The 24,233-nt window shown below is 55.5% G+C and overlaps 5 protein-coding genes across 5 annotated transcripts; 3 read left to right on the top strand and 2 right to left on the bottom strand.

Moving 5' to 3' along the window:
* Positions 1 to 552: 552 nt before the first annotated feature.
* Positions 553 to 7,267, top strand: ETH_00013335 (succinate dehydrogenase (ubiquinone) flavoprotein subunit, mitochondrial, putative; the record flags this gene model as incomplete). Its single annotated transcript, XM_013372593.1, has 18 exons — positions 553 to 709; positions 821 to 913; positions 1,134 to 1,231; positions 2,007 to 2,066; positions 2,161 to 2,268; positions 2,469 to 2,547; positions 2,942 to 3,146; positions 3,334 to 3,470; positions 3,680 to 3,755; positions 4,034 to 4,107; positions 4,308 to 4,421; positions 4,655 to 4,774; positions 4,979 to 5,131; positions 5,369 to 5,487; positions 5,845 to 5,966; positions 6,262 to 6,382; positions 6,615 to 6,686; positions 7,184 to 7,267. 18 exons carry the CDS (start codon positions 553 to 555, stop codon positions 7,265 to 7,267), a joined length of 1,992 nt encoding a protein of 663 aa, XP_013228047.1.
* A 1,293-nt stretch (positions 7,268 to 8,560) lies between these two features.
* Positions 8,561 to 13,017, top strand: ETH_00013330 (uncharacterized protein; the record flags this gene model as incomplete). Its single annotated transcript, XM_013372592.1, has 6 exons — positions 8,561 to 9,393; positions 9,630 to 9,936; positions 10,026 to 10,499; positions 11,065 to 11,386; positions 11,757 to 11,866; positions 12,073 to 13,017. The coding sequence occupies 6 exons, from the start codon at positions 8,561 to 8,563 to the stop codon at positions 13,015 to 13,017; spliced, it is 2,991 nt and encodes a 996-aa protein (XP_013228046.1).
* An 881-nt stretch (positions 13,018 to 13,898) lies between these two features.
* Positions 13,899 to 16,073, bottom strand: ETH_00013325 (uncharacterized protein; the record flags this gene model as incomplete). Its single annotated transcript, XM_013372591.1, has 1 exon — positions 13,899 to 16,073. One exon carries the CDS (start codon positions 16,071 to 16,073, stop codon positions 13,899 to 13,901), a length of 2,175 nt encoding a protein of 724 aa, XP_013228045.1.
* Positions 16,074 to 17,835: 1,762 nt separating this feature from the next.
* Positions 17,836 to 18,423, bottom strand: ETH_00013320 (uncharacterized protein; the record flags this gene model as incomplete). Its single annotated transcript, XM_013372590.1, has 1 exon — positions 17,836 to 18,423. The coding sequence occupies one exon, from the start codon at positions 18,421 to 18,423 to the stop codon at positions 17,836 to 17,838; it is 588 nt and encodes a 195-aa protein (XP_013228044.1).
* A 4,809-nt stretch (positions 18,424 to 23,232) lies between these two features.
* ETH_00013315 (uncharacterized protein) lies at positions 23,233 to 23,982 on the top strand (the record flags this gene model as incomplete). Its single annotated transcript, XM_013372589.1, has 2 exons — positions 23,233 to 23,334; positions 23,941 to 23,982. The coding sequence occupies 2 exons, from the start codon at positions 23,233 to 23,235 to the stop codon at positions 23,980 to 23,982; spliced, it is 144 nt and encodes a 47-aa protein (XP_013228043.1).
* Between the last annotated feature and the right edge of the window lie 251 nt (positions 23,983 to 24,233).

The raw sequence follows: 24,233 nt of genomic DNA, 5'->3' as shown, positions 1-24,233 counted from the left end.
GGAAAACGAAGCAATCCCGCCGAAGACAAAGTTGCTGTTGCTGCTGCTGCGGTTGCTGCTGCTGCTGCTGCGGCTGCGGCTGCTGGTCCTGCTGCGCTCCAGATATACCCCACAAGGTGTCACACGCGTTTATTGAAAGGCCAATAGAGATTATTTTTCAAAATAAATGTCGAGAAACATTAAAAGACAACAAAAAATCTAAAGAAGGCCCAACAGCTGCTGCTGCCGTTGCTGCTATTGCTGCGCCGAGAGTCCGCTCCCAGCAGCAGCAGCAGGAGCAGAAGCCCTCTGTAGACCCGCTGCATGCAGCGGCTGCTGCAGCAGCAACGCCAGCAGCAAGCTACAGGGATCTTATTTTTAAGGCACACGAAGTCGGAATATCCTTATTGGTGAACGCGACAGCAGCAGCAGCCGCAGCAGCCGCAGCCGCAGCAGCAGCAGCAGCAGCAGCAGCAGCAGCAGCAGCAGCTCTCGTTGTTCGCCCCGTTGATGCTGCTGTGTGAATTGCCCTCCTCCCTTTAAGCACTCTTTGCTGCTGCTCTTGCTGCTGCAATGATGATTGCAGCGTCACTCCAGAGGCATTTGTCAAGCCGCCTTGCTGCTGCTGCTGCCTACAGCAGCAGCAGCAGCAGCAGCAGCTGCAGCCAACACATTGCCTGCTTCTCCTCTGCCGCTGCTGCAGTAACAGGACCCAGTGTTTCAAAAATTGGTGGGTGCAGCATGGAGCACGAGGGCTTGTGAAGGCTGCCTTCAGCAGCAGCAGCAGCAGCTGCTGCTGCTGCTGCTGATGCTGTTGCTGCTGCTGCTGCTGCTGCTGCAGGAGGATATGAGGTGAAGACCCACACCTTCGACGCTGTTGTTGTCGGCGCGGGGGGCGCCGGCCTGCGCGCGGCATTTGGCCTGGCTTCCCAAGGTGACCTTAAACCCTAAACCCTAAACCCTAAACCCTAAACCCTAGCCGCGCAGCCTAGATTAAACCCTACACGGAACCACCTGCTGCAGCGGCGCGCTGAAGCACTTCTTTGAGAGTGCTACTGCTGCGGGACGTAGGGGAAACTGTTGCTGCTCTGCCTGGAGCCATGCTGCTGCTACAACTGCTGCTGCTGCTGCTGCTGCTGCTGCTGCTGCTGCAGGGCTGCGGACCGCATGCATCAGCAAACTCTTCCCCACTCGCTCCCACACTGTGGCGGCCCAGGGCGGCATCAACGCGGCGCTGGGCAACATGTGTGAGGTGGGCCAGCTAGCCCCCGGCTAGCTAGCTAGCTAGCTAGCTAGCTAGCTAGCTGGCTGGCTAGCTAGCTAGCTAGCTAGCTAGCCTGTAGCCCTGTAGCTAGCTAACTGACTAGTGCGCAGCTGGATGTCCGGCAGCTGGCTAGCTAGCTAGCTAGCCTGCAGCTAGCTGGCTAGCTAGCTGCGGGCTAGCTAGCTGGGCAGCTAACCGGCTAGCTAGCCAGGTAGCTAACTAGCTAGCCAGTCCACAGCTAGAAACATAGCTAGCCAACTAACTAGGCAGCTAGCCAGCTAGCTAGCCAGCTAGCTAGCCAGCTGGCTGATCAGATAGCTAGCCAGCTAACTAGCCAGCTGGCTAATCAGCTAGCTAGCTAGCTAGCTAGCTGGCTGGCTAGCTGGTTAGCTCCCTAGCTCTGTGACCAGTTAGCTGCTGAGCGGAGCAGCTAGCTAGCTAGCTAGCTAGCTAGCTAGCTGCCTGCTGAGCGCGCTAAAGTTGGCTAGCTAGCAAAGCAGCGCACCAGCTGGCTAGCTAGCTTTTGGGCTCGGCAGCAGCAGCAGCTGGCAGCAGCAGCAGCAGCAGCTGGCAGCATCAGCAGCAGCTAGCAGCAGCAGCACAAGCTGGCAGCAGCAGCGAGGGCGCAGCGAACGGTGTTTAGATCCACAAGCCCATACGATAGAAGTTTTGAAGCAGTGCCCTGAAGTCTGTGTCTAAATTTAGGTGGGGGTTTAGGGTTTAGGGTTTAGGGGTTAGGGTTTGGCGGCTGCTGCTTGCGCAGGACGACTGGCGGTGGCATGCCTTCGACACTGTAAAGGGCTCGGACTGGCTGGGAGACCAGGCAAGCGAGGAGTTGTGGCTTAGGGTTTAGGGTTTAGGGTTTAGGGTTTAGGGTTTAGGGTTTAGGGTTTAGGGTTTGGGCCTGGCTTCTTCAGGATGCCATTCAGCACATGTGCCGCGAGGCCCCTCATGTTGTGCGCGAGCTGGAGTCCTACGGGCTTCCTTTTTCTAGGACCAAAGACGGCAAAATATACCAGGCGAGGGTTTAGGGTTTAGGGTTTAGGGTTTAGGGTTTGGGGTTTGGGGGGCTAGAGGTTTTTGGTTTAAGGCTTGCAGCTGTGGCCGCGGCCAAGGCATTGTGAACTAAGCAAGGGTTTAGGTATAGCGGCTGTTCATGTGAATACATAGGGTTTAGGGTTAAGGGTTTAGGGTTTAGGGTTTAGGGTTTAGGGTTTGCTCGCAGAGAGCTTTTGGCGGCCAGTCGTTGAAGTTCGGAAAGGGAGGACAGGCTTACCGTTGTGCTGCTGCAGCCGACAGAACTGGTACCTCAAGGGATTAGGGTTTAGGGTTTAGGGTTTAGGGTTTAGGGTTCGGAACTGTGGGATTTGTCTTCGGATTGCTTCTGCTGCTGCTCCCGGTGACTCCTTTGCTGAGTCTGCTTCTACTTAGATGGCTGCTGCTTCTGCTGCTGCTGCTGCTTCTGCTGCTGCTGCTGGTGCTGCTGCTGCTTGCCCTTTTTGGGCAAGTGGACCTTTCCCTGCTGCTGCTGCTTGCGCTGGTGCCGCTGCTGCTGCTGCTGCTGCTGCTGCTGCCTTTGTGCCCGAGCGGCTTTTCCCGCGCTGCTGCTGCTGCTGCCGCTGCATGCCGTTCTCAACGAGCGCCCCCCCCCCCGCTGCCGCTGCCGCTGCTGCTGCTGCTGCTGCTGCTGCTGCTTAGGCCACGCAATGCTGCATACTTTGTACGGAAGGGCCTTATCTTTTTCCTGCAACTTCTTTGTCGAGTACTTCGCTCTAGACCTTTTAATGGAGGCCCCGGGGGCCCCCGGGGGGCCCCCCCGCTGCGTGGGGGTACTGGCCCTCTGTCTTGAAGATGGTTCGATCCACAGATTCGCCACAAACCACACAGTCCTCGCCACTGGCGGGTGAGGGTTTAGGGTTTAGGGTTTAGGGTTTGGGGTTTAGGGTTTGGGGTTTGGGTGTTGTGGGGGGCGGGGCGCGGTTTGGGGTTTGCGGCCGCGCGCGCGCAGGCAGGGCCGCGGGACGGCGCCCGGGGCCCCGCCCAGGGTTTAGGGTTTAGGGTTTAGGGTTTAGGGTTTAGGGTTTGCGCAGGTACGGGCGGGCCTACCAAAGCTGCACTTCTGCACACACTTGCACTGGAGACGGAGGGGCGATGGCCGCGAGGGCTGGCGTGGCTTTGCAGGACTTGGAGTTTGTTCAGTTCCACCCCACGGGCATTTTCCCCGCGGGTCCAAACCCTAAACCCTAAACCCTAAACCCTAAGCCCTAGGTGGAGGGCCCAGGCGGGCGCCGCAGCAGCGCCCTGCGGCAGGGGCGGCAGCTGCGTAGCCCCACAACGCTTTGCAGGGTTCCGCAGGTGCAGAGGGTTGGGACTTGCTGCTAGGGTTTAGGGTTTAGGGTTTAGGGTTTAGGGTTTGGGGTTTGCGCTTCTGAACAGGCTGCTTGATTACCGAGGGCTGCAGAGGAGAAGGAGGCATTCTTCGCAACAGCGAGGGAGAAGCCTTCATGGCTCGGTGAGGCCAGAACCAGGGCTAGAGTTTAGGGTTTAGGGTTTGAGGTCCAGGGTTTAGGGTTTAGGGTTTGAGGTCCAGGGTTTAGGGTTTAGGGTTTGAGGTCCAGGGTTTAGGGTTTAGGGCTCAGTAGTGTTGCTGGGTCTTGGAGTTCAGTGTCGCTCAAGCTCACAAATGGGTCTTCAGCCAGCACAGAAGAGTCTGGGGCTAGAGAATTAGGGTTTAGGGTTTAGGGTTTAAGGTTTAGGGTTTAGGGTTTAGGGTTTGGGGTTTGTTTGCAGTTACGCTCCGACGGCAAAGGACTTGGCTAGCCGAGACGTGGTCTCGCGTTCGATGACAATAGAAATCCGCGAAGGTATTGAAGTGCCAAACCCTAAACCCTAAACCCTAAACCCTAGGCAGTTTCTTCTGTTTGTCTGAAAGCGGTAGAGAGACCGCCAGTGGCGTCTCCTGGCTGTGCCCGCCAGTGTCCAGTCTTCGCTGCAGCTGCTAGGGTTTAGCGTCAGCGCGGTGGTTTAGGGTTTAGGGTTTAGGGTTTAGGGTTTGCGGCCCCAGGGCGCGGCTGCGGGCCCCGCAAAGACCACTGCCACCTCGACCTCACCCACCTCGACCCCGAAACCCTCCATTCGCGGCTGCCGGGCATTACCGAAACAGCCAAGATCTTTGCAGGTCCCCTAAACCCTAAACCCTAAACCCTAAACCCTAAGCCCTCGCAGCAGCGGCGAGCCCTACTGGCCGCGCGACATCTGCAGCACCATCTGCTGCAGCACCAGCTGCCGCAGCACCATCGGCTGCAGCAGCACTGGCTGCAGCAGCTGCTGCTCAGCAGGAGCTGCAGCAGCAGCAGCAGAAGCTGCTGCTGCTGCTGCAGCAGGCAGCAGGAAGCTTGGTGTTTGCTGCAGGAGTGGATGTGACGAAGCAGCCGATTCCAGTGCTGCCAACAGTGCATTATAACATGGGGGGAATTCCCACAAACTGGCGCTCTGAAGTCATTCACTGCGTCAAGGGCAAGGGCCGCATGGGTGCGACGAGGGTTTAGGGTTTAGGGTTTAGGGTTTAGGGTTTAGGGTTTAGGGTTTGGGGTTTGGGGTTTGTGGTTTGGGGTGGGGGTCGCCTGAGGGTGGGGTTGGGCGATGGAACTTGGGGTGGGGGCTTTGGGGTCCATCATTTGGGGTTCAGCGTCTAGGGTTTAGGGTTTAGGGTTTAGGGTTTAGGGTTTGCTGCAGCGGAAGAGTGCGTGTTGGAGGGCCTCTACGCAGCAGGCGAAGCTGCATGCGCTTCTGTTCATGGGGCTAACAGACTGGGGGCCAACTCGCTGCTGGACTTGGTGGTTTTTGGCAAACAAGCTGCAGATGTTATTTCGGAAAAAGTCAAAAAGTGTGCGTCGAGGGTTTAGGGTTTAGGGTTTAGGGTTTAGGGTTCAGGGTTTAGGCTTTGGGCTTTCGGGAGGCGCTGCGCCTAGGCGCCTGCGGCGGAGGGAACGGCAGCAGCGCCGCACAGGCGAGGCGCGCTGGCCGCAGCAGCAGCAGCAGCAGCAGCAAGCAAGCAGCAACTGCAGCAGCAGCAAGCAAGCAGCAGCGGCAGCAGCAGTGCTTGTCTCATGTCCTCTCCTGCAGCAAACCCTAAACCCTCGCTGCGCCCCGATGCCGGAGAAGAGACTCTGGCGCGAATTGACAAAATTAAAAACAACAACGGCAGCCACACAGCAGCAGAAATCAGAGAGCGGATGCAAAAGGTCTGCTGCTGCTGCTGCTGCTGCTGCTGCTGCTTATGCGTTCCTGCTGGTGGCTTCGCTGCGGCGGCTGCGGCGGTGGCTGCTGCTGCTGCGTGTGCATTGCTGCTGCGCTGCTGCTGTGCTCTGGCTGTCGCTGCTCCTGCCGCTGGGCTCGCTGCTGCTGCCGCTGCTGCTGCTGAACTTCCTGCTGCTGCTGCCTCACGGGGTAGTGGCGCGGCTGTCACGCTGCAGCAGAATCACAGCGAGGTGTTGCTGCTGTTGGCGTTCTTGCTGCTGCTGCTGCTCCCGCCACTCTCCTCGCTGCTGCCGCCGCTCCTGCTCCCCCACTTGCTGCTGCTTCTGCTGCTGCTGCTGCAGACTATGCAGGACCACGCTGCTGTTTTCCGCACGGGGCCTGTCTTGGCTGAGGGCGTAGCCAAAATGAAAGAAATCGCAAAACAGTTTGCAGACATCCGCGTCACAGACAAGTCCAGAGCTTGGTGCGCCTGCTGCTGCTGCTGCTGCTGCTGCTGCTGCTGCTGCTGCTGCTGCTGCTGCTGCTGCTGCTGCTGCTGCTGCTGCTGCTGCTGCTGCTGCTGCTGCTGCTGCTGCTGCTGCTGCTGCTGCTGCTGCTGGTGGGTGCTGCTGCTGCTATTGCTGCCGCTGGTGCGGGTGCTGCTGCTGCTCGTGTTGCTGGTGCTGCTGCTGCTGTGTGCGTTTGGGCTGAACCGCGGGGGGCAGGCCGTAGGGCGTAGGGTCTAGGGTTTAGGGTTTAGGGTTTAGGGTTTGCTGCAGGAACACGGACTTGGTGGAAACCCTTGAACTCGAAAACCTCCTGAGCCAAGCCACGCAAACTGTCCTGAGCGCAGAAGCCCGCAAGGAGAGCCGCGGGGCCCACGCCAGGGAGGACTTCAAGGTGCCTTTAGGGTTTAGGGTTTAGGGTTTAGGGTTTAGGGCTTGGGGTTTAGGGTTTGGGCTTTAGGGTTTGGGGTCTGGGGTTTCGGGTGCACGGTTGAGAGGCCAAAGCGGCCCAGCGGCGAATGAATGGGCTAGTGCTGAGGGCCAAGCAAGGCTTTAGAGTTAGGGTTTAGGGTTTAGGGTTTGGGGTTTAGGGTTTAGGGTTTAGGGTTTGCTGGACTTGTGCACAGGACCGAAACGACGAGGAGTGGATGGTCCACTCCCTGTCCTTCCAGAAAGGCCGAGACGTAGAGACAGCTCAGGTGGGGCAGCAGCTGCAGCAGCAGCAGCAGCAGCAGCTACTGCAGCAGCTACAGCAGCAGCAGCAGCTGCAGCAGCTGCTGTACCTGTGTGTCTCCTTTTTTGCCCCTTTTTGCTGTTGGAGTCTCTTGTGCTTCTGCGCATTTCTTATTCTTCCTTTTTTCTATTTTTGTTTTTTTATTTTTTTAATCTCTTTTTATCTTTTTGTCTTTTTGTCTTTTTATCTTTTATCTTTTCTGCTTTTTCCTTGGTGTTTCCTTTTTCCCTTCTGCGGCACATTTGCTTCTCCTGTCGATCACTTCAATTTGCTGCTGCTGCTGCTGCAGCAGCTGCTGCTGAGGCTTTCGCTGCTGCTGCTGCTGCTGCTGCTGCTGCTAGGGATTCCTGTGTCTTGCACACGCTCCACGGTGCATGCGTCTGCGTTCAAGAGCTTGCGTTCCTGCGTTTGCTGCTGCTGTTGCTGCTGCTGCTGTTGCTGCTGCTGCTGCTGCTGCTGCAGTTTGAGCTGGCTTACCGGCCTGTCCAGAGCCAGCCCCTGGACTCCGAAATGGAGCCAGTGCCCCCCATGAGGCGCGTCTACTAAAGAGAGAAAGAGAAATAAAAAGAAATAAAAATAAATAAAACAAATAAAATAAAATAATTAAAAAGAAAAGAAAAAGAAAGAAGAAAAAAATGCAAGAAACACTCAAAACGGCGAAGCAGCTGCCAAGGGCTCTGCTGCTGCCCTTCGGCTTCTTCGGCGGGCCCTTTTATGGTTTTGCAGCGCAGCGGCTGCAGCAGCAGCAGCAGCAGCAACAGCAGCAACAGCAGCAGCAGGTGCCGGGGAACTGGCTAGCTAGCCAGCACTGAGCGAAGCGCCAACGGCAAGCCACCTAAGTCGGGCCAGAGCTAGCTAGCTGCGAGCGCAGCTAGCTAGCTAGCTGGCTAGCTAGCTAGCTAGCTAGCTAGCCAGGTATTTAGCTAGCTAGCTACCTGGCTTGCTTTCTAGCTAGCTAGCTGGCTAGCTAGCTAGCAGGCGAACTAGCTAGCTGACGCGCTGCCTAGCTGCCACTGATTAGCTAGCTAATCAGCTAGCTAACTAGCTAGCTGGCTAGCTAGCCATCTGGCTAGTTAGCTAGCTAGCTAGCTCGCTAGCTGGCTAGCTGCCTAGCTAGCCAGCGAGCCCTTGCCTTCTTGGCAGAGGGCTCGCGAGGGCTAACAGCTATTCGAGCCTTCAGACTGGTGTTCAGGGTTTAGGGTTTAGGGTTTAGGGTTTAGTGCTTCTGCATGCGCTTATTTCGTACTCAACGTTCTCAACGGGAGGAGACTAAAGGCTGGAGGTAGAACTCCGCAGAGGTGTCGGCAGTAACTGCTGCTGCAGCAGCAGCAGCAACTGCAGCAGCAGCAGCATTAGGTTTTGGGCAGAATTGAATTTTAGGGGTTTATATTGGCAGCAAAAACAACTTCTTTGAGAAGCAAAGGGTACTGTTGCAGCTCCCCGTGTGGGGCCCCCAGGGGGGCCCCTCGCGGGGGGCCCCCGACCGCAACACCCCTGGCCAGTTGCTGCAGCTGCAGCACAGGCAGCAGCAGCAGCAGCAGCAGCAAAGTATTTATACATTTTTAATTCATTTTTTTGTTCCTTTTTGGCAAAAAGAGAGCTGCAGACACTTGAAGACAGAGGGGCCCCCAGAGCCCGCAGGACCTTGTGGCCCCCTCCTGCTGCTGCTGCTGCTGCTGCTGCTGCTGCTGCTGCTCGCAGCATCACCACCGTACTTGTAGCACAAGCTAGGGAGGGTAGTCGCATCGGCCCCAGTGGGTTGGACGGCCCCTCTTGCTGCTAGTTTTGCTGCTGCTGCTGCTGCTGCTGCAGACACGTAGTTGACCGGCTCATGTGTCGATGACAGGCGAAGAAGCAGCAGCTGCTGCTGCAGCAGCAGTCGCCTCTGCTGCTGCTGCGCCTGCAGCAGATGCTGCAGCCGCAGCCGGAACACGGGCGAAGTCACCTCCGTGGGAGACTTTTGCTGCTGCTGCTGCTGCTGCACATGCAGATGGAAACAAAATTGTTTTCTTTGATGTGAAAAAGAGCCATGCGCTCAAGGCCAAGGGAGAAGCAGCTGCTGCTGCTGCAGTTGCTGGTGCTGATCCTGTAGCGGCAGACGCCTCAGCGGCTGCTGCTGCAGCAAGTGAACAAAGGGAGAGAGCGCCAGCAGCTGCTGCTGCTGCAGCAAAACAGCAGCAAGACTTAGCGCCATTTGCACCGGTCACGCTAGCAGCAACAGCGGGAGCAGCTGCTGCAGCAGCAGCAGCAGCCTTGGTGAGCAGCCAGGATGGAAGCGACGCTTCGCAGGCGACCGTCCGGCTGCCAAGACTGAGCCAGGAGCAGCAGCAGCAGCAGGAAGAACAAACTCAGCAGCAGCAGCAGCAGCAGCAGCAGGAAGAACAAACTCAGCAGCAGCAGCAGCAGCAGCAGCAGCAGGCGGGGCTGTGTCCCTCGGCGTGCGGGGACATCGAAGACCTGGCGGCGGCGGCCAGCGCGCTGTCGGCCCCCGCCACCCCCCGCAGCAGCAGCAGCAGCAGCAGCAGCAGCAGCAGCAGGGTGGGGGGCCTGGAGCTGAAGTACCTGGGCCCGCTGCTGGCCCGCAAGCGGCTGCTGCTGTCCGCCACCGATTTTGCTGCTCAAGTTTGGTGCGACCGCCAGGCCGAATTGTATCTGCGCACTTTCACCAAAAAGCGAACAACTGCTGCCATGCGCCAAGGTCTGCTGCTGCTGCTGCTGCTGCTGCTGCTGCTGCTGGTAGTGGTCTTGCTGCGGCGGCGGCGGGTCTGCAGGGGGCTGCCGACGCTGCTGCTGTGCGGCTGGCTGGGGTTGCTGCTGGTGCTGCTGCTGCTGCTGCACGTAGCTTTCCCGTGGCTGCTGCTGCTGCTGCTTGTAGTTTTCCTGTGGCTGCTGCTGCTGCTTCTCGCAGGTTCCCTGTGGCTGCTGCTGCTGCTTCTCGCAGTTTCACTGTGGCTGCTGCTGCTGCTGCTCCTAGTTTTCCTGTGACTGCTGCTGCTGCTCGTAGCTTTCCTGTGGCTGCTGCTGCTAATTCTTCTGCGGCTGGTGCTGCCATTCTTGCTAGGGCTGCTGCTGCTGCAGCAGCAGCTGCTGCTGCTGCTGCAGCAAAATTGACGAATAGGCTGCAGTGTATGTACACCTCAGGCACGGAGCAGCATGCGGCGATAGAAATGCGCTACCATTTATACTGGCCCCTTGAAGTTGAAAACATACAAGACGTGAGTTGCTGCTGCTGCTGCTGCTGCTGCTGCTGCCTGGGCTTCTTGTTTCTCAGGTCCTGCTGCTGGTGTCTGTGCTGCTTCTGCAGTTCTTAGGCTTCAGGCTGCTGAATTCGCTGCAGCAGCTGCTGCAGCTGCTGCGCCGCGGCTGCTGCCGCGAGGTGTATCTTCTCTCGGACGCATACCCAGAAGCGCCGAGCAGCAGCAGCAGCAGCAGCAGCAGCAGCAGCAGGGAGACTGTGCTGCTGCGCGGAATAATCGATGAGCTGAGTCTCGTCGTGAGAGACCGCGTGGGGTGTACGTACACTCCAGCGCTCGAGCACCTGCAGCAGCTGCAGCAGCTGCAGCAGCGCAGCAGCAGTGGTTCCGCGAGCAGCGGCAGCAGCAGCGGGAGGGCGCGCTGCAGCTGCAGCAGCTGCAGCAGCTGCTGCTGCACTCTGTGTCAGCTGCAGCAGCTGGGAGCAGCAGCAGAAGCCTATTTGCTCATCAGCGACACCAAAACAAGAAGACAGCCAACAACACCTTCCATGGCTCAGAAGCAAACAGCAGCAATTCAGCTGCAGGTCAGCAGCAGCACAGCAGCACAGGCCTGCTGCAGCTGCTGCGGCTGCTGCAGCGGCTGCAGCGGCTGTAGCTGCTGCAGTGGCTGCAGCGGCTCCAGCTGCTGCAACAGCCGTAGCTGCTGCAGTGGCTGCAACTGCTGCAACGGCTGTAGCTGCTGCAACGGCTGCAGCTGCTGCAACGGCTGCACTTGCTGCAGTTGCTGCAGCTGCTGCAGCGGCTGCAGCGGCTGCAGCTGCTTCAACAGCTATGGTTGCTGCTGCAGCGGCTGCAGCGGCTGCAACTGCTTCAACAGCTACGGTTGCTGCAGCGGCTTGAGCTGCTGCGGCGGCTGCAATGGCTGCAGCGGCTGCCTTCTACTTCTTGTTTTTTTGGTGCTTGCTGCTGCTGCGTGCTTCTGCTGCTTGCTGCTGCTGTTCTGCTGCTAGCTGCTGCTTCTTGTTGCTCCCGGCCGGTGCTGTTGAAGTCCCATCTGTCTCTTTGCAGATGCTGCTTCACCTGCGGCCTTGTTGCACTACACTCCCTGCTGCTGCTGCTGCTGCTGCTGCTGCTGCTGGTTGCGCGCAGATATACAACTTCATGGTGCACACGCTGCAGCAGCAGCAACCGCAGCAGCTGCTGCAGCTGCTACAGCCACTCGCTGCAGCAGAGGGAGAGGAGATTTTGGCCCCTTTTGAGTCCCCGCTGCTACTGGAGGCTCTGCAGCAGACTGAGCAGCAGATTCAGCGCATGCACTGCAGCAGCAACTACTGCAGCGGTAGCAGCAGCAGCAGCTGCCTCACCTTTGACGAAGCACCCAATCTCAAAACAGTGCTGCTGCTGCTGCAGCAGCTGCTGCAGCGCCTGCCTCCCCCTGCTGACGAGCTGCACATCGTTTACGAGTGCCAAGGTGCCGCTGCTGCTGCTGCTGCTACTGCTGCTGCTGCTGCTGCTGCTGCTGGCCTACAGGCTACACCCCCAGGCATTTTTTCGCATGCATCTGCTTTCGCTGTTTCCCCTTTGGTGTCTCGGTCGCTGCTGCTGCTTGTACTTGTTTTGCTGCTGCAGCTGTATTTGGTGCTGCCGTTTGCTGCTGCTGCCGCTGCTGCTGCTGCTGTGGCTTGTTCTGCCTACGCTGCTTTTGTTAACGCTAGTGCTTCGGCCGCAATCTTTGCTGCTGCCTTTTGAATGGTTGCCGCTACTATTGTTACCTCCACTGCGTCTGCTGCTGCTGCCACTGCTGCTGCTGCCACTGCTGCTGCTGCTGCTGCTGGCTGCAGGTAAGATCTTTGCCCGCGAGCGGGTGCCGTTTAATTGGGGCGCTTTCTCTTTTGCCTTTTATGATTTGCTGGCCTGGTGGAAAGGAGAAAGACTCACGGAGGGAGTCGGGGTGAGCTGCTGCTGCTGCTGCTGCTGCTATGATCGGTGCTGCTGCGCTGCTGCTGCTGCTGTTCCTCGCGGCGCTGCTGCTGTTGCTGCTGCTGAGGGCGACTCAGCTTGAGTCGCCAGTCTGCTGATTTGCGCCGTGCTGCTGAGAGCAACTGCTCACACCTGCTCCTGGCGCTGCTGCTGCTGCTGCTGCTGCTGCTGCTGCAGAGTTCGGAACGGTGGAAATGCCGCTACTGCGAGTTCGTGAGTCACTGCGACATGACCCCGCTCACCCCAGAAGAGAGGCAGCAAGCAGCGCAGCAGCAGCAGCAGCAGCAGCAAGAGGAGGAGATGTTTCTGCAGCAGCAGAAAGAACAAGAGAAGGAACTGCTGCTGCAGCAGCAGCAACGCGACGCAGACCCACAGCAGGAGTTCCACCAAGAACAAAAGGAGAATTCCAAGCAGCTCCAAGCGCAGCTGCAGCAAGATGAGGACACAGTGCGCCTCAAAGAACAGCAGCAGCAGCAGCAGCACAAGGTTAATGAAACAGAACCCAAGCGGGAACAACAACAGCAGCAGCAGCAGCAGCAAGCAGCACCAAAGGGAGTTTCTCTTCCCCCCTCTTCAGTAGACAGCAGTCTGGTTGCAGCACTACGAGCTGTAACGAGCGGCGGCCAAATCCAGCAGCTCTTCCCGCAGCGGCAGAAGCAGCAGCAGCAGCAGCAGCAGCAGCCGTTGCAGCAGCAGCAGCAGCAGAGACCAGGGCATAGTGGAAGTCCCTGTGCCCCCTTTTCAGGCCTGCAGGAAGCAGTTGCTGCGCTCAAAGGGCCGGCGGCAAAGCCGGCAGCAGCAGCCGCAGCACCCCCTACTGCTGCTGCTGCTGCTGCTGCTCCTGCTGCTGCTGCTGCTAGGCGCGGAGCAACAGCACTCGAAGCGCAGCTCCGCAGACGCGGGTGGCCAGTGGCCAGCGGGGCCGAAGACTGTAAGGCTCCTGCGCAGCAGCTGCCGGCCCCGCAGTGGCCCAAAAAGCAGCAGCAGCAGCAAAAGAGGCAGCAGCAGCAGCAGCAGCAGCAGGACCTCGTGGCCAAGAAACGCAGTGGGCGCATCACAGACTTCTTCTCCTCTCTGAGCCCCAAAGTGCACCAAGTAGAGTCAAGGAGTCATCCGCAGTAGTTCTGCTGCTGCTGCTTGCTGCAGCGACTGCAGCTGAGAACGCCACAGCAGCAGCAGCAGCAGCAGCAGAAGCAGCAGCAGAAGCAGCAGCAGCAGCGGCTGCTGCTGCTGCTGCTGCTGCTGCTGCTTTGGCGTCAGATTGATGGAGCCTCAGCACAACCCTACCGGCCTGCCCGGCCTGCTTGCCCTCTTATCTGCCGGCTACACGTTTGAGGGTTTAGGGTTTAGGGTTTAGGGTTTAGGGTTTACGGCCAGGGTGCCAGCTGCTTCGGCTCAATGAGCGGAGCCGTTGAAAAGCCCTGGTTCCTAAACCCTAAACCCTAAACCCTCATAAGCGCAGAAGCCTGCGAGGCATACGGACTTCGTGCGGGCTAGTTTTAGGGTTTAGGGTTTAGGGTTTAGGGTTTAAGGGTGGCGGGAATTTCTGCAGCTGCAGGAGGCCCAACAGAGGGAGTTTGGTTCAATTTGGCTTTGCAGCAGCTTCGAGATGAGAAGCAAATAAAAATAAATGAAATAAATAAACAATTTATAAATATGATTTAAAGCATTAAAAGTTAAAATCCAATCCTGCTGCTTGCTGCTGCTCAGCTGTACAGGCAGTCCAGGCGCATGCGAACCCCTGGCGCCACAAGCGGCAGCAGCAGCAGCAGCCGCAGCAGCACCTGCTGCAGCAGCACCTGCTGAAGCAGACCCGTTGCAGCAGCATCAGCTGCAGCAACACCCGCTGCAGCAGCACCCGCTGCAGCAACACCCGCTGCAGCATCACCAGCTGCAGCAGCACCCGCTGCAGCAGCAGCCACAGGAGCAACACCTGTCGCAGCAACACCAGCTGCAGCAACACCAGCTGCAGCGGCACCTGCTGCTGCTGCTGCTGCTGCTGGCTAGGGTTTGGCTTTGACTAGCTGCTCCTCCTGCAGCAGCTGCCTCAGCAGGCGGGCTGGGGAGGCGCGGCGTGTGGGGTTTGGCTGCAGCAGCGCCTGCAGCAGGCGGTGGGCCCTGGGGTCAGTGCTGCAGGTCTTGAAGTTGAGGCGTTTGCTGCTGCTGCTGCTGCTGCTGTCTGCTGCTGAGAGGTAGAGGCGCCGCAGCTGCTGCAGCGTGTCCGCCTCGCTGGCCACAGCAGATATCCCGTAGGGGAGGCGGGCGCTGCAGAAGACATGGAACAGCAGCAAGCCGAGGCCCCAGGCAGTAATTGCTGCTGCTGCTCCTCCCTTTTTTTGCTGCAGCAGCTGCTGCTGCTGCTGCCACACCTCCTTCTCCTTAGCCGGCACTGAGGGGCCGCAAAAGGCCCTCTCGGGAGGCATGTAGGGAGTCCAGGGCAGCTCGAGCTCCTCCTCCCCACAGACCCACTGCTGCTGCTGCTGCTGCTGCTGCTGCTGCTGCTGCAGCGGCTGCAGTGTATGTACACCCTCGAACAGCAGCTGGCCGCTGCTGCTGATCCAGGGCGAAGCTGGCCCGAAGGCCCCCAAGTGGAGGCCAGCGCTTTGCAGCGCTGCTGCTGCCTTCAGCAGCTGCAGCGCAACAAACCACTGGCCCTGCTGCTGCAGCAGCGGCAGCTGCTGCAGCCGCAGCAGCGCGTCGGGGTACACCTCCACCCAGTTCAGCAGCAAATCGTTTCCTGCTGCAGCAACTGTGGGGGAGGGCAGCGCCAGCTGGCCAACCCAGAGAGGCATGAGAATGTGCTGCTTCGCAGCTTCCAGGGCCTCCCGCTGCTGCTGCTGCTGCTGCTGCTGCTGCTGCTGGGCCGCGTCCTCCAGCCAGGGCTCCCGGGGCTGCTGCTGGTCCTCAGAAGTGGTTTGCTGCTGCAGCAAACGCAGCCCAGCCCTTATTTGCTTCTGGCGCTCTTCTGCTGCAGCAAAGGCCTCGTCTTGGACGGGCCCCCGGGCCCTTTGAAACCTGAGGAGGAACTGCTGCGGCTGCGCTGCTGCAGCAGCAGCAGCAGCAGCACCTGCTGCTGCTGCTCTCGCGCTGAAGTGCATGCTGGACAGCGTCTGGTCCCGCAGGGGCCCCAGCAGCAGCAGCGGGGGGGCCCCCAAACCCCACAGGGTACTGGAGGCCTCCAGCCGCAGCAGCACGGGGGGCCCCAGTTTGCCCAGGAGTTCTTTGACGAGGCGGCGGGCCCCTTCTGCTGAGACTGCTGCTGCTGCTTTTGCTGCTGCTGCCAGCAGGTCTTGCTTCCCTGCTGCTGCAGCAGACGCCACTGTCTCCAGGCCCGCTGCTGCTGCTGCTCTCGCAGCAGCCACCGAGGCGCTGTCGCTGCACGGGTCTTCTGCTGCTGCTGCTGCTGCAGAGCTTGCTGCTGCAGAGCTTGCTGCTGCTGCGCCCGCGGGGGAAGCTGTCGTTGTTGTCGTCGTGCTGCTGCTGCTGCTGCTGCTGCTGCGGGGTGGAGCAGCAGGAAGAAGAGGCAGGAAGGACTTGGACGATCCCTCGATCCCCGCGTCAAGCTCCCCGACCAGCAGCAGGGGTTCAAGCTGCTGCTGCTGTTCCTCCTCCTCCTTCTTCTTCTGCAGCAGCAGCAGCAGCTGCTGCTGCTGCTGCTGCTGCTGCTTCTGCTTCAGGGTCTCTTCCGCCCCCCTTTCTGCAAACTGCCACTCCTTCAGGGCGGCCAGCACGTCTGCCTGCTGCTCCTCGCGCAGCAGGCTGTCTGCTGCCTCAGCTGCTGTTGCTGCTGCTGCTGTGTCTTGCTGCGGCTGCTGCTGCAGCCGCAGCAAGGCTGCTGCCATCGCGTCCTCCTCCCCCCTGCTGCCCCCCGCCAGCAGCTGCAGTACCTTTTCTCTCCCGTAGCTCTCGAGCGCAGAAGCAACAGCCTCACCTTCGCTGTCTTGCGGCGCTGCTGCTGCTGCTGCTGCTGCTGCTGGCTGCGCTGCAGAAGGCTCGCTCAGCAGCGCCAGGGTCAGGGGCCCCCGGGGGCCCCCATAGGCCCCGTCAAAGGGCCCCTGGGGGCCCCTCTTGAGTCTCCCCTCGTCTTGGCCTCGCCGCTGCCAGCAAAAAGCTAAGCTGCTGCTGTCTGCTGCAGCAGCAGCAGCAGCAGCAGCACACAGCAGCAGGGAGGGCCTCATTCGCGCGGGCGGCGCCAAGTCACGATCCACTAGCCGCTACGACTAGCTGGCAGTGCTGCTTGCTATTCTGCTGCTGCTGCTGCTGCTGGTGTTTCTGCTGCTGCTGCGTTTGCTGCTGCTGCTGCTGCTGCTGCTGAAGCTGAGGAGACACTCCAAGGGACTGCGAGAAGCTGGCGCGACTCATCGGCCTGGGAAGTGCATGTACACCCGACAAACTTGAAGTAGAAAAGCTAAAAGCTAAGGGCTCAGGGTTTAGGGTTTAGGGTTTAGGGTTTAGGGTTTAGGGTTTAGACAGCGGTTAGGGCATCGGGCAGGCCAGCGGTCTCTCCGGCGGCCGCTGTCTGGACAGCAGCAGTGGTTTGGTGTTTCTTCGAGTTTGTTCAAATGAACTTTTTTGAATTTAATTTAATTTAATTTAATTTGATTCAAAAAAGATATTTCAACATTAAAGCCATTGCATGCACAGGCCTCCTGGTGCCTCTCTGCTGCTGCCGCCGCCGCCGCCGCTGCTGCTGCTGCTCCTGCTGCTGCTGCTGCTGCTGCTGCTGCTGCAGAGCCCGCTGGCTCATTGCAGCAGCAAAGGCTGCATGCAAATTGGGGCTGAAATTCAACTTGAGGGTTTTGGGGGCCCCTGGGGCCCCTGGGGGTGTCTGGGGCCCCGGGTGTACGTACACCTCGCGCCTTGACTCGCTGCAGCGCAGGGGGGCCCCCAGCAGCAGCGGGGGGCCCCCAAGTTCCCCCAATAGCCCAAATACTTCTTAAATTAATACTTTTAAAAAAGGGAATCTCTTTTGGAGAAGCAGCGAGAGCTGCTGCTGCCTGCTGCTGCTGCCCCTAGTGCTGCAGCAGCGCAGCAGCAATTCGTCCATTCATTTTCTATGGAGTCCTCTACGCAGGGTAACTCTAGCGGCTAGACACCGCCTGATGCACACAGCTAGCTGCTGCAGCTAGCCACTGCAGCTAGCTGCTGCAGCTAACTGCTGCAGCTAACTGCTGCAGCTTGGTGCTGCAGCGGCAGTAGCTAGCTGCTGCTCCAGCAAACCGCTGCAGCAGCTAGCCACGGAGCCACGCTGTGGCTTGCTGGCTAAATGCACTCCAAGAGGCAGGCAGGGTTCTGGTGGCTGCATGCGGCAGCTAGCTAGCCCCAAAGGCTAGGGTTTCGGGCCTGGACCCTGAACCTAGGGTTTAGGGTTTAGGGTTTGCGACTCGATCTAGGGTCTCGGGTTTTCGCTGGCTGCTGCACTATCCCGGGCAATCTGCTCCACCCTACAAGCAAGCTGCCTGACTAGACCTCAGCGGCCCTGTGGCTGCTGCGCTATTGCTGCTGCTGCTGCTGCTGCTGCTGCTGCGCTGCTGCTGCTGCTGCTGCGCTGCTGCTGCTGCTGCTGCTCGCGCACGGCTTATACCCAAAGCATCGTGTTCAAGTTGCTGCAGGCGCCGCCCGCCGGGGGCTGCGGCCCCCGGGTAGAGCCTAAAGAACAGTGAACTGGCTCGGCGAAGCGGCTGCAGCAATTTGGCTAGTGAAGTGGCATTCTGCTGCAGTCTGCTGCTGCTGCTGCTGCTCTGCAGCGTGTGGCCCCGCAGCAGCAGCACGCGGCCGGCAGTTGGTGGCTGCGGCGGCGGTCGTTGAAGTGCATGAAGAGAGTGGGTGGGCGTTTCGCCTGTAGCCTCCGCCGCGCTGCTGCTGCTGCTGCTGCTGCTACAGCAGCGCCGCTGCAGCGCCGCCGCCGCTGCTGCTGCTGCAGCAGCAAAGCCCGAAGGCTCACATGTAGTCTTCAAACTTGCTTATGATGGGATCTGCATGCTTCTCAACCATGTAATCGACGTAAGAGCCGACGCCGGGGAGCACGAGGTCACTGACATCGACGCCGAAGGCGGCCATGGAGCTGCTGGTGGTGTTTGCGGTGATACTTCGCAGTTTTTCAGCCAAAGTTCTCATTCTTTGACGCAATTCGGAGTCTTTTTCGGGGTTTTTCTCGCGGATTTCCGCAGCAAGGTCCTCCATGAGGTCCACTGTGTCGTTGAAGGCTTTTTCCCCGTCAATTGCTGCGTCGAAAGCTGCAATTGTTTGCTCGAAAGAAGCCGAACTGCCGTCGGGGTGAAGTTCCCGCAGCAAAAACTTTATGAAGTCCGAGACGGCGTCGAGCCGCGCGTTCAGACTCTGGCTGTTCTCGCCCAGGAACTTGAACAGCTCCCCCACAGCCTGCAGCCCTTCTGCTGCAGCCTGCGCCGGGGACTTGGCTTCTGCTTGTGCTGCTGCTGCAGCTCTGCTGGCAGAAGCAGCAAAAGCTTCGCTGGAAAGCAGCAAGCCCGCGAACGGGGCGGCGGCCAGCAGCTGCAGCGCCTTCATCGTGTCAGTGAGCGGGGAAGCGCGACTTTCGGGGAAACCGACGGAATCTCGCAGCCAAAACAAATTAAACCTTTAAATGTTCGCTTTAATCACTTTTTTCGAGAGCCAGGACCGCGCGGAACCCCCAGCAGCTCCTCCCCCAACCCGCTCTCCGCCGCTGCCATTCAAGTTTCTAGATCCGCCGCACCCAGCAAACGTACCAATGCGACGCACTGCCGCCGCCAGAACACTTCAAAGGATTCCGCTGTCTTCTATTCCCTTTTATTTATATTTTTAAACTATTTTGCCTCCTAATAGCGCGAAATACTCCCCTTTTCCGGCCGGTTTCGCAGACTCGAACCCCGAGCGTCTGAAGCCTTCCCGGCACCGGTGCTGCAACCCTCGTGTGCGCGGGCTGCCCAATAGAGCCCGCAGAGCCTCCTGAGCTCTATATGAAATATAAATAACTTTAAAACTAATTAAATCAAAATTGAGCGGCGCGAGACTTTGTATATCATAGGCTGCAACGCAGCAGCAGCAGCGGCGCGGTGAGGCGCCACTGCCAGATCGGCAGGAGGTGGTGGGTGCTGCTGGTTCTTGCAAAAGATTTGTTGATTAGAACGCCTTTAGAAAAAATATTTGTTTAATTAATTAGCTTGCAATTCAAACTATAGACATAACTGAAAAGATCCGCAGTTTTTATTTCCTCCAAGGCGACCTATAATGCAACATTGCACTGCTCAGGCTGCTGGCGAAAGAGTTCAATTCCAAACTTTTGACAAAAAAAGGACTTGTTTACCTTTTCAGAAAAACTGAAATAATGTCATTTCTGAGTTGTCTTAGCCCGATCTTATTTGGCAATGCTGCAGCGGCTTGCGTCAGTTTTTGTCTTTTCTGTAAAGTGAGAGGCACAAGAACAATGAACATGTTTACTTCTTTCTTTAGATTTTCATGCACTTAGGCAGTGCAACTGGCGCTAAATGTGTCAAAAAAGAGGAAAATAATTTACTTTTCAATAGCCTACGAGTCAGCACTTATTAAATAAGTAATTACGCTGGAAACACTTATTATTCTGCTGCAAGAATAAGGTTTTAGGCTTGCAGCGACACTGCAGCAGTCAGACACATTTTGCATTCTGCGAGTTAAAACGTAGAGATCAGAACAATTCATTTGGAAAGCAAAATGAGGCTTTTTGGCTTTTTTTCCATAACTAAGAAGTAGTTCAACATGCGAAGTGCACGTCAGACTTCAACAAGCTTTTCAAAATAATGCATTTAAGTTTTATTTGCATAGTTAATTAAGACAGAAGTGCACAATATGAAATTTGTTGCCAAGCTTTCTTCAAGCACTAACAGCCTCTGAGACTTGTCTGTGGGGAGCTTCCTGATATGTTTTGTGGCAGTTGAAAAATCTGTCCTTGTTTCAATATTTGCTTTTTCTAGACCTGTACACAATTCATAATTGCCCAGAAGAAATATGGTGATGCAAAATAAGTACATGTTTGTTTTCGAAATTGATGCACTCAAAGCCTTTCAAAAAACCCGCATAAGACACTTTATTCAATTGAATCTTTTGCAATTTCTATTAAAATGAGCTGCCATCCAAATCCCACAAATGAATAATTTCGACTTCTTGACTGGAGTCCACTGCTTCCCTTGTCCTTTTTTAATTGTTCAACTGTCCACTTTGAAAGCTCTGCTGCAACAGGCAGGGGACATTAAATATTCAATGACTTTTTATGAAAGCACTTCTTCGAATTCACAGAGCTTCCCAGCCTCCCGGCTACTTCTATTCTTCAAGATAATGCGCAGCGCTACAAACCAACCCGGATCTTCCTGGAAAGCAGTTGTTCTTCGAATTTCTCAACTAACTTTTGATATTCGAAATTTTCATTATTAACATTTGATATTTTTCCTGAAAGAAAAAGTTTATTTGCAGCGGAAGTCCGCTGCTTCGACTGGCCCGCCACAACATTGCTGTGGTGCTCTCACTAGCAGAAAAGAGCGAAAATTCAAAAACTGGAAAAACTTTCTCGACAGGAGAGATGCAAGTTCTTTCTAAGAGTTTTCCAGTCTAGAGCTGATGGGTTGTCTTGCGTGGCTCTCCTTTTATGGCTACACGCGTTCCTCAGGCTTATTCCTATCACTACAAAGTAAGGAAACTCAAACATTCGAGAAATTTAAATATTATTTCCAACTTTCTTATCCCCACGGAACGCATGCGTTCCTCCAATACTTCTAACGCTCTGCGTGGCCATGCAGTGTGCTGCAATTGCAGTACTTCTTGCCAGCCCTAAACCCTGGACCTAACTGGGGGCACACTGGGACTTTTCTTTCGAGCACTTCAACCCTATATGCATTTTATATACTCATATTTCATGCCAGCCTACACATTCTGAATTATATGAGCCTGAACTCCATTTTTGGGCTACTTTGTAGCGCTGTGCCCCACAAGTTCTGGAATGAAGAATGCGCCAGGAATAATCTTGACGGGCTCCCCAAAGGCTGCATTTTCGTTTTTGAGAGAAACACTTTTTTTTCTATTTGGCATATAAGCGAGACGCAGGCTGCATAAATATTTTTGCGCAGCCAACCCCTGAGTGTTGGGGATATTAGAAAGTGAGATATTGATAATGTGTTGTCTGAAAGCCAGGCTATATTTTCATTCTCCGTTCAAAATTCAAAAGCTCAGCCTCAACACTTGAGGCTGAGCTGCGTGGGAGCTGCTCACGCCAGCCCCAGTGCAGCACAGCCATCCACATTCTGCTTACGCCAGATATGGGTGTACGAGATTCATGGGTGACTACCGATATCTTGAATCGATAAATTTAAGCACAGAGATTGAGCCTGTCAACAAAATGCTTCCCCCTTCAATGAGGGCTTTCAGTGGCTGTTGGTACTCCAGTGTGTGATCTTCTATGGTGCAGGATACTTGGGGCCTACCCAGCTTGTGCTGCTTGCATGGGGCAATACTTTTAATTGTAAATGAGGATCCCTTTTCTTTTTTTCACAAAAGCTCTGTTCAGACTCCACTACAGGATGTGAAGCGCTACAGGCCTTTGGACCCAGTTTGCATTTCAGTACAGACAGTTTACTCGTGTGCAAAGCCTAGCTGTCCTCAAATGCACAAATAAATGTAGAGTATTACTTAGCTTCACAAACAGATCATAAAGCCATAAAGTAGCATCGAAAGGCTTCCATACAGGGCACTTGGTGGCGTGGGGCATAAACTTGCAAAAGTGAGCTGCCGCCACTCTGGGGCTTGTGTGCAGATTGCGTGGCAGCAAGTTATCGCATAATGTATCTCTGGTCTCCAATGAACGAGATAATATTTCTTTGAATAGTGCACTTTATTTGCGCAGTGGAAAAGGACACGAAGATGTGGTTTTGAAGGCCAGAAGAAGGGCTGAAAGTAAAACTCAAGCCAACTAGAGTGACATGAGAAGGCTTCCTGAAGCCTTCACCAAACGGAAGCAATGGGACTTTTGTTCCAAAAGCTAAAAGCTTCAGAATCAAGAAGCGTGGAAACTTAATTTCAATAGTTTTCGTGAGTTTCATCAAGACTTTCGCCGCAAGAATTGTACACGAGATGCTTTCGAGTTAAATCGAAGTCACAAGGGCTTATCTTGTTCCTCTGTCTAAAAGCTACACATGGAGCTAAACACAGACTGCAAAGCAGAGTTTCTTGCTGCTCTAACTATTATTCGAATTATTTTCCTTAAAGTGTTGCGGCAGCAGGAGCAGCAGCAGCTGATAGTGGGGCATAAGCAGCAGCTTATGGTGGCAATACTGCAGCAGAATTATAGGAGCAACAACGCGAAGACAAGTATCGCTGCAGCAGCAGCAGCGGCAGCAGCAACAGCAGCGTCTGCTGCTGCAGGACATTACATTAGGCGTTTCGGTTTTGACTGACTGTAGACTTTGCGTACGGCTGAAAGTGGCTTTTTGAATGTTCTCAAAGCTTGAATTTTTTCACTCTTTTAACAGGATTAAGCAGCTGAAACTGCCTCAGATTGTGCCTGAGGTGTTCGTTGAATAAGAAGATAAAATAGAAATTCAAAAAGTTTTATTTTGAAACAAATTTCGCCACAAGTGTTCAATTTTCTTCTCTTGCTGCGCCTCTCAAGCTCACAGAACTTTCCACTTAAGAGGCAAAGCCTGCATTACAAAGACTGTCAAAAATAAAAAGTCATTTTATTCAAAAGTTTAGTTTCTGTTGAAGTAAAAGACTATCTTTTTGAATGTTTTATATTTTCTCTTGGTGCATGCATTTCCCCCCCTTCAGCCCCGGCTGCGGGAACCCTCCAGAGGGAATTGTTTTGAAGTTGTGATAAATAAATGGAGTTTAAATTGAAGAGATTTATTTGCAAGTCCATTTAATTAAATATTAATAGATTTAAAGCTTCCAGAAAACGGGCTCTTGGCTGTTTTCAGCTGCTTTTTTGCAGCAAATTTTGAAGTCAAAGACGGACAAATTTTGAATTGAAATGAATTTAAATTAAAAGATTTGAAGACCTTTTTGGTTCACACTTCGCCATTTGCGAATGCGCAGCAGCAGCAATGGGGCTGCAGCTGTTTGCTGCTGCGCTGCAGCAGCGCGAGACAGCAGCAAAAGATAGTTTTGTGTCTTTTGTGTTTTTGAATTTAAATTATTTTTTTGTAGCTCTTTCGAATTCGAAAACTCCCCTTGCTGTCTTCGCTCGCTGGAGCCTCTGCTGGCGCAACTCCGAGGTGAGGGGGCCCTCATTGATGAAGACTTTGACTTTAAAATAATTCAAAAATAGTTTTTAACTAAAACTAAGAGTTTGAACTTCACCACTAATTCAACAAGATGGAATTCGAGTTTCAACTGCTCCGTCTCGACTTGCCGCCGCCGCAGCTGCTCGCCGGCAGCCGCTGGAGAGACTCGAAAAATGGAGAAGAGGGAATAGAAGTGTTTTGGAATTAAAAAATAAAATTAATGAAATTAAATAATTAATTTAAATGTTCTCAAGTCCCAGGGGAGGCGGGCGGGAGGCAGTGGCCGCAGTCTGCAGCTGCGCGGTCCGCAGGAGTCCTTGTCTTCTGTTTTTCTTCTTTTCTTTTCTTTTCAGTTTTTATACTTGAAGTCCAAACAAACATAAAATGGCGCTCGAACCCGAAGGCAAGTAGTGAACGGCGCTTCTGGAGCGCGGCGTGGTGTTCAGGTGTACGTACACCGCAGCGATGGGCGAGTCAGCGCCGGAAGCGAGCTCGGCGCTTCGCAAATATAATAAACCACTTTCGTTTATTTTAATTAAAGTATTTCCTTTTATTTTGCATTTCCGCAGCGTGGAATGTCATCATCGGTGTTTTCGTTTTCATCATGATCATCGCCGCCTTCGCGACATACGTGAACGTACAGCTGAAGCAGCGCGAAGTTGCAAAGCCCAAGAAGGTGACTGCAGCACATCCCCAGCTTTTGCCTTTCCTCTGCATGCATGCATGCATGCATGCGCTTTGCATGGGTTTTGCATGCATGCATATATTCTTGCGCTGAGGACTTGTGTGTGGGCTGCAGTTCAAGAAAAAGAAGGAGAAGGAATACTGGTCTCTCGACTGAGTGCAGAAGCCCCGCGAGGCCGCTGCGCCTAACAGATTCTTTACCCACAATTTTAGCTGCAGATCCCCCTTTTAGCGCCTTGCTGCAGCAGCAGCGGCAGCAGCAGCAGCAGCGGCAGCAGCAGCAGCAGCGCGCGAGAGGCTTCTAGCGCCTCAGTCAAACTGCAGTGTTTTGCTTCTCCAGAGCTGAAGGGCTGAAAACGCGAAATTCAAATTTGTAGAATTGCGCAGCAGCAAATCCCTAAGAATTAA

The sequence above is a fragment of the Eimeria tenella genome, genomic scaffold (genome assembly GCF_000499545.2).
Source record: "Eimeria tenella Houghton genomic scaffold, Eth_scaff10, whole genome shotgun sequence".
NCBI classification, from domain to species: Eukaryota; Apicomplexa; class Conoidasida; order Eucoccidiorida; family Eimeriidae; genus Eimeria; species Eimeria tenella.
The sequence above is the reverse complement of the archived record's forward strand: the minus strand, read 5'-3'. Positions and strand labels throughout refer to the sequence as shown.